Raw genomic sequence first — 12,066 nt, 5'->3', positions numbered from 1 at the left:
ATAGTCGATTGAAAGTAGAAATTATTGGTAAATATAAAATATTGGTCAGAGAGGAGGAGATCTAATTAAGCATTACTAAATTAATATTAAGATAAATTATTATTTGAATACTAATCTAATATAGCCTTAGTAGAATAAAATTATGCTTATTTCCGATCAAACGCAGCCATAAAGCTACAAAAAGATCCAAGCACGTGGAAGTTGGAGGCCAGTCCAACAACCGTTTTGACCGTTGGTCCCACATCACCCCCCCGATTGTCTTTATAAAATGGAGAGCATCTCTGATAGAGAAGCAGGGATAAAGGCAAAATCCACGATAAGGGCTCCTAATTCTGTCCATTTATGCACCATATAAGCTTTGAATGAATTTAGTATTATCAAGATAAACTCAACTGCTCTTCTTTTTATAGCAAAAGCTCTATTCTCCTATTTTAAGATAAAGAAAGTTCCTCTCTCTTCTTTTTTTTTTTTTCTTTGGTTCTTGAGAGAACGAAAAGAGAGCAAGGATAGTAATTGTATAGCATGAAGAGAAAGATGACACTTGAGAGCAACGTTATCAAATTTAAAGTATGCACTTGGGATTAAAGTGGTATAATATATATACTCTTTTGTCATCCTATGCCGCTTGATATGAATACTGCGTCCCTCTCAGAGTTTGGTTCTTTTTTGATCAAATGTTTTTGGTTCTTTTGCGTCGGCTGCTTTTGTTCTTTTCTAGTTTGCTTGCTTTCCATACTTAATATTCCAGAGAAGGTTGGTTTAGTTCACATTATAAATTAACCCCAGAGAGAGAGAGAGAGAGAGAGAGAGAGAGAGAGAGAGAGAGAGAGAGAGAGAGAGAGGGGGTGGCAAAGGAGGAAATGGAGAGGCTTCTATGGTTGCTTAGAGAAGGGCTTATTCTCCCAGCAAGGCGAGTTATTCTGAGTCTATCTTCAAGTATCAGGCGAAGGTCTAGTAGAGGTATGTACTAAAGAAAAGTTACGTAGTTGTTTGCATTTAGATTGCGGAGATTTTTGGGTCTTCTATCTTTCTTGTTGATTGGATTGGATTACAGGAAGGAGGCATGGATTGGTGAAGTTACATGAGGACATAGAGAAGTATAGTGGTTATAATGATATCAAAGTGATGTGGGAGATGATTCATTCCTCTAGAAGATAGCAACAGCCCGTCTAGCTCAGTTGGTAGAGCGCAAGGCTCTTAACCTTGTGGTCGTGGGTTCGAGCCCCACGGTGGGCGTTTCTTTTTTTCTTTGTAAGAACTTAATAGTGTCCCAGTTATACTGGTGTACTATTAGGATGCAAAATCTTTAAGTACTGTGTTCTAATGACAAAATTTTATTTTTTCAAAGTTTCTTTTGTATGTCATGGTTGCTTGCACCTTTGTATGACAAAAAATTGGCCATTATTTGGGGCTGCTCCTCTGGAGTTTAAACAATATGGTAAGAAATGAAATATTGGATGTGTTTACGAACTGTCTGTTGGTGATTAAATCCAGTGTATGAACTATCAGTCATGATCAGCTTACTGTAAACAGATAAGGAACATCATGAAACCAATGAGGTTCTCCAGTTTGGTTGTGTTTTAGAACAACACTTGGGGCAAAAAGGAAGTCTATTATACAATTCATTCTGAATATAAACGATCCCACAATCGGTATGGCACAAGAATGAAGACTAAAGTTCATATAGGAATGCACATTAATTTTATTGCATCTGTTAGATGATATGTTTGACTACAGAGAGAAGGGGAATAAACCATGTCTCGATTGATGTGAAACACTAAGTACCTTGAATGACTTCAGACCTAGAACCAACTAATGAAACTAACATCCATCTACCTTAAGCAGCAACCACCTCTTCTTCATGAAGAAGCATCTGATCGAAATGCCAAACTCCTGGAAAATAATTTTCATTAAAATACTAGACCAGCATAATTTTATTGTTCAAGATTATCTGCAAAATGATCATGATCGTTCAAGATTATCTTGCAACAATGATAGAGAGGGTATGTTAGGATGTACCATGTCCTTTCCCGACCCTTCTCAGCTGAGCTACATACGCAGAAATCTTTTTTATAGCCTCAACCTGGTCATTAAAAAAAATCAGGGGAAATAACCGCACAATTGTAATTCAACAACTTTGAGCACTTCTTTGGCTGGCCTGATCTCATTTGTCAAGTATTGCTAAAAAGCTGACGATAATTTTGCAAGGAAATCTAGTTGTTGGATGATCAATTGCTAGGATAAAAAGTAATGCAGATAATACTAATTGCGCAATACCTTCATCTAAACAGTCTCTATAAGTCATGACACAAGGAATCCAAAAAAAAATCTGGGTCTTTACCTGCTCCCCCAAGAATTCAGTCTCTATGAAGTCCACCATCTGAACATCCTTGCTTTGTTGTGCCACCTATCCATCAAAAGATGGTATTTCACAGGGTACATTTCAGCAGCTACTCAACTAAAACAAGAATGCTGAACTATTAAACTCTGTTGGTATACAAAACTCTTACATTATGCATATTAAGAAGTTTCTCATGTGTCAACTTCTCAAGAGACAATGCCAGCTCCATGGCTAAGAAGAAAGAAGCAATAATATATTAATATTATATAACCAGTACATTTCCAAGAAAATACTACAATTTACATGGACGCCCCCGTCCCCAATTAAGTAGTCATGCATTATGATAGGAACTCCCAATCCTCTGGCAAATACGGCCTCTTCGCATGTACCCACAGTAGCGTTCAAGTAATGTCCTGTGCACATATGGCCCTTTGATTTCACCCGTTTCATATATGCACATAATATGGAGCCTTTTACAGCACAAAGGCATGTTTGTCAGATATAAAAACTTCAAGTAAAATTCAACTGGAACCTCAAGAAAGTGAAGCACAAGACATGGCTGCCTCTGCCTCTGCCTATATGCAAAAAAGGAGAAATCCTACTAAATGAGTCTCCCGGTTACTGAATAAGGACATGATACTCTGAAGAATGTATGGGACTATGGGTAGTCCCGAAGTGTTTAAATGCCAGAAAAATCAAGGAATTGAAATTTGGAGACTCTAGCTGACATGGGAGTTTGCAGAAGTCTTATAATTATATAAAGTACAACAATATTAACCAAAATCTACAAATTGTTCAGGACAACCCAGACGTAACATGACACTACAACAGCCTCGACAGATATCATAATTAAGTACAGAGATAAGACCTGTTTGCAATTTCAATTTTCAACGAGTTTAAAATGGATGTCTCATATGTATAGCACCTTCTCACAAATACGTCCATACCCATGTCAAGTATTTAGACATTTTTCTTTCAATAATACCAATAATAAGCTCTTCAAAAAAAATTGTGGCTTTCATCCAATTATATTCTTCTTCTAAGAATATAAATATTTGTAAGAGAGTTATGGAGAACAACACCAACAATTGACTAGACATGAAAGAAAACAATGTACAATCTGAACGATGTGAGTTGTCTGTCGACAAAGTGTGATTCGTTGATCTTGTGAGGAAGTTAGATTCACCAAGAGATAGCATGTTTCTGGTTCACATTTTTCAGGAGCTTCAGCCATACCAGCTTCAGCCATATTTGTTTTATACACTATAAGCACAGTAACGGCATCTCTATGTCGACAACAACAACATGCAAATATAACAGACAAAGCACAACTGATAATACCCAACTCAATAAGCTTACCATATAATGCATCTCCTTTCTCATGATGATCAAATTGATTGGCAGGCATCAAAATCGTCTGCAACTTTACTCTGCCTCCACGCTTATTCTATTAGTAAAAGCACAAACAACACAATCATTTCAAGATCTCAGAATCTTAATTTTAAAAAGAAGAGGCTTAATTTTTTTTCTCAGCAACTTAAAGAGCCCGAAACCTGGTACTTCATCAGCTTCTCCGCATGTTCCCGCTCTTCCTCACTTGATTCCTTGAAGAACCTACAAAATATTGAAAACACAACAATAAATTTTCGGGGAAAAAAGAAAAAGAAAAGTGAGGCGTTTGATTTCTTGATAATCTTACTTCGCAAGACCTTTTAGGGCAACATTATCCCGATCAAAGTACGCAAACATCGCGTGATACACATAAGAGACGTTGTATTCCACACTAATTCCAACATTAAAGAAGACATCGTTAAAACCAAGAACAGAATCGAGAGTTCTTCGACTCTTCAGTGAGGAAATAATGAAAGAGACGAATAAGTAAAAAGTACAAGAAATGGAACCCGACTTGATCTGCTCGTTGATGGCAGCTTCGCAGTCCTCGGCGTACTTGTGGCGGGCGAGAGAGTTATCGTTCGAGGCGGGAACGAGGGAGAGCTCGTTCTTGAGCTCCTCGAATGGCGCAAAGACCACGCCGGTGATCGGGCGAGGGTTTGCTTCGTCGCGGCCGGCCATCGCCACCGCTGGCCCAATTCCAGTCCTTCTACGGAGACGAAGGAGAGAGGAGGAGGTTGTCGGAGACGGCTTCTTCAACTCCGATGGAGGAGGCAGAAGGGAGAGAGAGGAGGAAGCGCGTAGAAGCATGACGGCTTCGGAGACGAGGAAGAAGGTGAGGAGAATGGAGAGCGGCGAAGTAGGAAAGAAACGAAGTGAATAAGAGATGCATTAACACCCTCTGTTGCAAAAATACAGGGGGCTAAACGTAAATTATTTTAATTTGGTTAATTTTTCATTTAGCTCCCTATATATTTATGCTAATTTATGTTTCAAATAATATTGCAAAAATAAAGGGTCCTAAACGTAATATTCTTTAATTTTGATGAATTTTTTATTTGTCACCCTATATTTATGTAAATTTATGGCACAGATAATACTGCAGAAATACACGGTGTTAAATGTAAATATCTAGGATTTTTGTTAAATTTCTCATTTTCGCTTTGAATAATATTGCATTAAATACAAGGTGCTAGTTGCAAATTCTCGCCGAGTTTTCATTTTTTTTTTCTATTAAAATAGCTAAAAGCCTAAAACTTAGCTATCCCGTACAATAGAGTCTTATTGCCAGCGTGGCAATATCATAAGCTAACCATCCAATAACTTATTTACGTTCTTATATAGTTTATGCATTCGCTTACATTTGATCTTATACATACACTGCTTTGATATAAAATATATATATACTAAATATCATTCCCAATCTCTTTTCCAATAAAGTTTGATAGAATCTACTTAATAGACTACAATGGACCACTTCAGCCAGCATCAATATAAAAGAAATAAGATAATTTATAAATCATGCCCTACATTTTAATTATTTTATAATTTTTAGTTAGTTTTTTTTATAATTCTCATTTAATACTCTGATATTATTTTGATTAGTGATATGACTAAAATTACTAAAATACTCTCACTATTATTTAAATATATTTTTTTGCCGTTTAAATTAACGGAGGGTATTAAATAAGAATTATAAGAAAAAAAGTAGGGATCAAGTTATAAAAACCCTAGAGACGAGCGAAGTGTAAATCACAAAATAGATAAAATATAGAGTGTGATTTGTAAAAATTTTAAAGAAATAAAACTACTTTTAGAGAAAATAGTTAGTTAAACTTACTAACGTTTTCCTATATTTTAGCAATTTTGCAGTCGTTAACACTGTCTTCGAACTATTTGTAATTTAACCCATAATTTTTCTACCATATTTTTTTCTTAAAGATGTTTTAGTAAATTTGATTATTGTGGGTTAGATTAGGAAGTGTTTAAGGATCCTAAAACTGAATAAAAATTATAGATAAGAAGTAAGGAGTCGGATTATGTTATCTGAAAAAAATTTCTACTAAATTCTATATAGTTGAGTGATAAATATTATAATGTTTTTCTCCTAAAAGAGATAGAATGTTTGACTCCATAAACTTGGAGAAATACTCTCACAATCATTATGGAATCCTCATATTTTTGTTATCAACTATATCTGCTGCTTTCCATTAAAGAAAAGCTAAGAGCGACAGCTGCAATGTGTCACGAAAAGAACAAATATTTAGTAAAGATTACATTAAGTTGGGTTTATAAATCCCTCTGGATTATTATTTTCATTTGGGAGTCCGACAACTATCAAATAAAGCAACTAAACTTTACTTGTTATTTCCCCTTAAAAAGAAGCTAAACATTGAGAGCGATTGCATCCCACGATCATGAATATCTTATCAAGGATAAACTTAACAACATCACAATCATTTTCCTCCACAACTTTATCTAATGCAAGATTCATAGCTTGGTAAAATAATCCATTAACCATAAAGATTCGACAAAGAAATATGTGGAGGTAGGTGGGAGTAGTACGAAGTGGTCTTCTTTATTCTAAACGACACCATTAGACACTATTAATTCCAAAATTTTGATATTGATGTACCAACTAACAGCATTAGATACCTTTCTCCATCCCACTGACCTCTAAGGAATTCTATTGCTTATAGGCCTCTCTCTCTCTCTCTCTCTCTCTCTCTCTCTCTCTCTCTCTCAGCAATGGGGAAGATGTGCTGTTCATCTGAATCAGAGGAAGCTGCTGGATTTGATGTCCTGGGTCTCCTGGTGGCAATGGTGATTGCTTTGGTGCTCATGCTCCTCTGCCTTCAACCTCGGCGGCGGGCAGTGGTCACCGTCTACCCTTGCTGCTGAGAATCTTAGAAGCCATACCCCATTCTGCTACAATGTAAAGCTGAGAATCAACTGCCATCTCTTTTAAGACATCTGCAGCACAGCATTCATATAGGCAAGAGCTTGGATCAAGATTCCCTCTTTATTTCCCCCAATAAATTATGTTGTTACTCTCTAGAACTGTAAAGTGCTTTCTAAAGTGTATAACCTTGTTGTGGATTATTCATACGCTAAATAAAGATGACTAGATCTCTATCATAGATGCATACATTAGAAATCAGAAATGAAAATAGACAAATCATTATTCTGCCAAAGATACCAGAAATGAGATGGATAATTTAATTTTACAGACCTGTCTAGATGCAGGAATGAGCTACCCGAAATTGAAGATTTCACGCATCTTAAATTCCTCAAAGTACATCATGACTCGGTTTTTTTGTCTTTCTTCTTCTTTTTCTTCTCCTTTTTTCCTATTTCAGGAGCTTCAAGTTCTTCCTTTGACTTGGGGCTAGGATCCTCCTTTTCCTCAGTGTTTCTTCTCTTCTTTTTCTTCTTTTCTTGTGTGTTAGGCTCTTCTCCATCCTCAGCAGCAGCAGTACCTTGAATTTGATTACTTTCAAACTCGGTGTTCTCAGATTCAGATTTCTTTTTCTTCTTTTTCCTTTTCCCTTGCTCCTCTGCTTCAGTTGTAACAACATCAGTTGTCTCCACCTCAGACTTCTGTTTCTTTTTCTTCTTCCGCTTCCCCTCCTCATGATCATCGTGTTCTTCAACAGGAACCTCAGATGCCTCTACATGAGCTGTTGCCTTCGCTTCGTCACGCTTCCTCTTTTTCGGAAGAACATCTTCCTGATCAGCAGCTAACTTCTTTGTGGCTTGGTCAGTGGGTTGCCCAAGAACAAGATCAGCTGATGGATTGTAAGTCTACAAATGAGAGTAAATATTAGAACAAGCTGACATCATGAGCTTCAATTTGCAGTATATTGTTGTGATCCCAATGATATTTTGTATGTTATACCTAATTTTCAAGGACTCACCTAGAAATGTAACACAAATGTCTGCAGAACACAGGTACCATCACTGTTCAAGGCTTCAAGCCATTTCCCAATAAAAACATATTGGATAGAGTACAACTCAATTACTTAATAGAAGTATAAAACATATCCATGATGCGATGGACATTTTCCATCATAAATATCAAATCAAAATAAGGTAAGCATGGGATTTGCCTTATGTAAGAGGCTGAGTGTGCAATACCTATTTATATCGGTTACTTGAAAAGAGAAAATGTGAGTAGTCAAACTTTTAAAGGGCCATCAATAAGCAAGTTTTATTAAGTAGATTATGTTCATTGACTATGGTGTGCAACTCTAATCTTGAATGTTTCAAAAATAGGAAAATAGTTACTCTTCCACCTTTAAATTTGGCTAAGAGGAGATAAAATTGTTTACCTTTGCTGGGGTAATCAGCGCCCCAACACCACTCTTTCGGTCTTTATCATAAAACTCTATCTTGGGCTTGCCTTTTGCAGAACCAGCAGATCGACCCAATTCTCTACCCTCCAGAACTCTAAGACGGGCCTCAATCTGTACACGAATTTTGCATATCCATGGCATAAATACATATCCTATGCATGGAAGACATTATTTAATATATATGGAAGGACTAGACATGTAACCTACCTTTGCTCGATTTTCCAGTCCGATAGAGTTGTCTTCACCATCACCAAGGGCATCATATCGAATGGCAAGTGCAGCCTTTGCTGCAAGAGATCGAGAAATCTTTCCCTTATGCTTCGGTGCTGCCTGACCAATTAAGGAGGCATGGAAGATGAGACCATATTTTGGTGTAGCGTGCTTCGTCTTTAGAGCTCTGAAGAGGGCCTGCAAATTAGATTATACGACCATGTTAATGTATAGACAAACTATAAATGTTTGTCTTTCGAGCTCTGAAGAGGAGATCAAATTGATTATGCAGGAGGAAGTCCATTAATCAAGAAATCAATACCATATTCTTTCACGCAAAGTTGATTAAAATATCATAAATATCTCTTGGACACATCAAAAAATAACAAAGTAAAGTCGGGCCTTTGTAAGTAGTAATGAGTGATCTAAAAGTTTGCTCAGGTGAGTTCCCATTGTCTGGACCAAAAGCAATGTTATCAGGAAGATCTCAGTTGGCTTGCAGATTGTACCCCTTATTTATGAACCGATCCAGCAAATGAATAGCCTAAAAGACTTTGTATAGTTCAACAACAAGAAAAGGGGAAACTCCAAAGAAGTTAGATTTAAAACACACCTTTTCTGCACCAAGAATCTGAATTGTGCTCCCTGGCTGTTTTGCTAAATTTAGCAAACTACCACCGTGTGCAATCAGACGAGCTCCAACAAGTTCCCCAACAAGAGCAGTCAAATTTGGTGCAATGGTATTCATTCGACTTCTCAGATAATCATACAGCTGGGCTCTGTACTCTGAAAGTGCTAAGACTTGGTCACACAGGTCTCTGATATTTGCCAGGTCAAGATCACTAACTTCTGTCCCCATTGATATCACTGCTGCCTCCTTCAACTCTGCTTCAACTTCTTCTGACATTATCTGTTACAACAAAGATACAGCTAATGAGCATGCTGGATTTTCTTTTGCAAAAACATAGTGAGGGTACAGATTATTTGCCTCAGAGAAATCAAGGCCAGCTGCATTTGCACGATAACCCATCAGCTTAACTGCCTTTGCATACTGAATATTGTCCTGCACAATTTTAGCAAGCTCTGGAAAATGCCAGCCATACCATTCACGAACCCTCATGGCGTAAGTATTTAGCTCTTTGTCAAGATCATCCAACAATCCAATGGCCTGAATAATCATTGTATCAACCTACAGAAAGGAAGATAACATACAAATGCATTAGTTGGTCAATAAGCTACTTGAATGTGAAAGAGACAGGAAACAATATAAAAACAAGAACGTGCAGAACTCTGTACTCTGTTTCTCTACAAATTTCTACGAAGAAAAAAAAAGCAATCAATAATAGGGCAAAATATTACAGCATGCCAACTAAATCAGCTTCCATTAAATCAGCTTCCATTTCTCCTAGTAATACTTTGTCAGAACTTGTACTGGAGAATGGGAAGGAGAAAAACAAGACTAAATGGAGGCTCCTATTGTGGGAAGATTGCAAAACAGTACTTACCTTATCAGGACTGAATTTCAGCTTATACCTAGATAAGCTGTGAGATAGACCCAAGCTCATTGGAGCTAAATCTTGCACAGCCAATCCGGATATCAGATCTGTCAATTGGCTCCTCAGTCCCCTCATTAGCTCCATGACGGCATCGCTGTGGATGCAGTCAATTTTCTGCAAAAACATTTAAATATGAGTATTAAGATTTTGTCATTCTTTAGTGAGTATATGACAACGCAAGGCACCAAGCTGACCAGCTTTTCTTTGATTGCATTCCCAAGTTTAGAGTCTGCCACAGCTAATGTTTCTCCATCACAGTGAGCACGCAGAAACTTGCGGAGGCCTTTGCTGGGCTTGCCGTCAATTAATAAAGTTGCAGCAGATAGAGCTTCAGATGTGTTCTCGAATTTATTAAAAGCTTTCAGCTTGACAACCTAATGTAAAGTAATAATAAGTACCAAATAAAATTATAAAATGCAAAACGACATTTAAAAAAGAGAAAAGAATTATGCAACATAACATGAAAGAAATTGTGTGCATTCATGTATGCATCATACTAAGTTTCTAACACGGCCATTGGCATTTCTGCCATCACAAAATAACTATAACGTGCATATCTAACATTCTCCAAGGAAGCTATTTAAGCAACAAGTGCTATAAAATCTCAGAGTTAAAAGATTTTAAAAGTTAACCAACAAGAAATATTCGCATAGCAGAAACAGACGAAGCAACAACTCAAGGCTGATCCACGGAATGCATGTGGGAACTCAAAACTTACAGCCAGCCCAATTGAATTTTGAAGGCCAATGAGGATAAATACAAAGATATAGCCAAACAATGAAAATACTATATCAGATATAGATGAATCGACCTTTCTAGCTGAATCTGAAGTTGCGAAAATCTTATCAAGATCCTGAAACAGTTTTTAAAAAAAAATTGACAGTTAGACAAAAAGAATCAAACGCTAGTAGGAATAAGGAGAAAAAAAAATCCACAACCTAGTAAATGAAGCCAAGAAAAAGCATGCTTACCTGTACTTCCCGAAGCTTCCCCTCATCTAACACTTTAAACAGGGCAAACCCCGCCGGCGTTTCAAACAATACCAGCATCTCTCTTTACCAGCCAAACGAGTACCGCTGCATAAATTAAAGCGAAAACACCTTCAAAACCAAAAACCAACAAAGGGCTTCGTAATCTAAGACGATTCGAGGCCCAAAGGAGTGACCTTTACGAACCAAAAGGATGGAAAACCGTTCCCAATCAATGCGACTTGGTTGAAGGATCCAGGATTAAGACTATAAAAAGGGCTTTGGTTGTCTACTGAAAATTAGCTTTCCAGGAAGAAGAAAGGTGGGAAATTTACCTTCCTTTGCCGATTCTTCAACGCGGCAACAATGGAGGGGGAGGCGCCTCGAGGATCGAAGAGCGCAAGGGTTTTAAGGAGGGATTATAATAGGGAAGAGAGAAGGGTTTAGATATGTGATGCAGAGGAGAAGAATCACACCGTTGGTGAGTGAATCGGAGAATTTCAGCCGTAGGATGGGATTTCACATGCGTTGGGGCCGTTGGGCAAAGTCGTAGCTGACGTGGCATTTTCTCACTTAGTTTGAAACTTATTTTAAGGAGTCACTTAATTTGGTCGTTATTTTTGGTTTATAAACTCATTATCAATAATTATATATAATAAATATATAGATATAAATTATCCCTGTCTAAATTGTTTTTATGTGTGCATAGCTCCAAGTTTTATATCATCCAGGAGAGAAAAAAAAAACCACCAAAGAAACCCTAAATTTTAGTGATTTTATAATTAACACCCATATTTTAGCTACTTGTAAACCTCTTTTTTATAATATTTATATCACATCTAGGTTAAATTAACAAGTATTCTCTCTCTTTTTTTTCTTTTTTTTTTAACTTCTAAAATCCCATTTTTTAAAGTAAGATTACAAAATCCAAATTTCTCCAAGAACATTTTTTAAAGGGCAATTAGTCAATTTAGTTAGTGGGAGATTAGGTTTAGAAAGTGTCTTAGGGAGATTAGGTTTAGAAAGTGTCTTATAGTTTAAGACTGAAAAGTTCTACTTGGAGTCCCTAAATTATCATCTATTTTTAATGTACAATTTTTAATTACAAAATAAATTAGTTCAGAGGTTAGTATAATTATATCTTTTTAATTCAAGGAGTATATATAAATATTTCTCTTAGTTCAGAGAGTATAAAATATACTAATAATTTAGGCGGTCTAAATAGAATTATATTTTAAAATTAA

At 36.6% G+C, this 12,066-nt stretch overlaps 2 protein-coding genes and 1 non-coding gene across 3 annotated transcripts; 1 reads left to right on the top strand and 2 right to left on the bottom strand.

Moving 5' to 3' along the window:
• Positions 1–1,163: 1,163 nt before the first annotated feature.
• TRNAK-CUU (transfer RNA lysine (anticodon CUU)) lies at positions 1,164–1,236 on the top strand. Its single transcript has one exon. It is a non-coding gene; the product is annotated as a tRNA-Lys (tRNA).
• A 442-nt stretch (positions 1,237–1,678) lies between these two features.
• Positions 1,679–4,635, bottom strand: LOC140791014 (ferritin-3, chloroplastic-like). The gene is made up of 8 exons (XM_073141359.1): positions 4,248–4,635; positions 4,041–4,124; positions 3,895–3,955; positions 3,701–3,788; positions 2,511–2,572; positions 2,342–2,407; positions 2,020–2,083; positions 1,679–1,893 (listed from the first exon to the last, which is right to left on the bottom strand). The coding sequence occupies exons 1-8, from the start codon at positions 4,541–4,543 to the stop codon at positions 1,838–1,840; spliced, it is 777 nt and encodes a 258-aa protein (XP_072997460.1). The 5' UTR covers positions 4,544–4,635; the 3' UTR covers positions 1,679–1,837.
• Positions 4,636–6,292: 1,657 nt separating this feature from the next.
• LOC140791013 (probable nucleolar protein 5-2) lies at positions 6,293–11,314 on the bottom strand. The gene is made up of 11 exons (XM_073141358.1): positions 11,158–11,314; positions 10,826–10,930; positions 10,666–10,707; positions 10,049–10,228; positions 9,804–9,968; positions 9,287–9,487; positions 8,912–9,208; positions 8,296–8,496; positions 8,065–8,199; positions 6,966–7,537; positions 6,293–6,706 (listed from the first exon to the last, which is right to left on the bottom strand). The coding sequence occupies exons 2-10, from the start codon at positions 10,901–10,903 to the stop codon at positions 7,034–7,036; spliced, it is 1,803 nt and encodes a 600-aa protein (XP_072997459.1). The 5' UTR covers positions 10,904–10,930; positions 11,158–11,314; the 3' UTR covers positions 6,293–6,706; positions 6,966–7,033.
• Between the last annotated feature and the right edge of the window lie 752 nt (positions 11,315–12,066).

The sequence above is a fragment of the Typha latifolia genome, chromosome 6 (assembly GCF_019914945.1).
Source record: "Typha latifolia isolate L0001 chromosome 6, TyphaL0001v2, whole genome shotgun sequence".
Lineage (NCBI taxonomy): Eukaryota > Viridiplantae > Streptophyta > Magnoliopsida > Poales > Typhaceae > Typha > Typha latifolia.
Note: the sequence above shows the minus strand (reverse complement) of the source record. Positions and strands in the feature narration are given on the sequence as shown.

Bases quoted from the DNA above. Each gene is read 5' to 3' on its own strand.
- LOC140791014 (XM_073141359.1), bottom strand. From the start codon at position 4,543: ATGCTTCTACGCGCTTCCTCCTCTCTCTCCCTTCTGCCTCCTCCATCG. The intron at 3,956-4,040 runs GTAAGATTATCA...AATATTTTGTAG, and splicing joins GCCCTAAAAGGTCTTGCGAA to GTTCTTCAAGGAATCAAGTG. The intron at 3,789-3,894 runs GTTTCGGGCTCT...TTTTACTAATAG, and splicing joins AGAAGCTGATGAAGTACCAG to AATAAGCGTGGAGGCAGAGT.
- LOC140791013 (XM_073141358.1), bottom strand. From the start codon at position 10,903: ATGCTGGTATTGTTTGAAACGCCGGCGGGGTTTGCCCTGTTTAAAGTG. The intron at 10,708-10,825 runs GTAAGCATGCTT...AAACTGTTTCAG, and splicing joins GGAAGCTTCGGGAAGTACAG to GATCTTGATAAGATTTTCGC. The intron at 8,200-8,295 runs GTAGGTTACATG...ATTCGTGTACAG, and splicing joins GACTGGAAAATCGAGCAAAG to ATTGAGGCCCGTCTTAGAGT.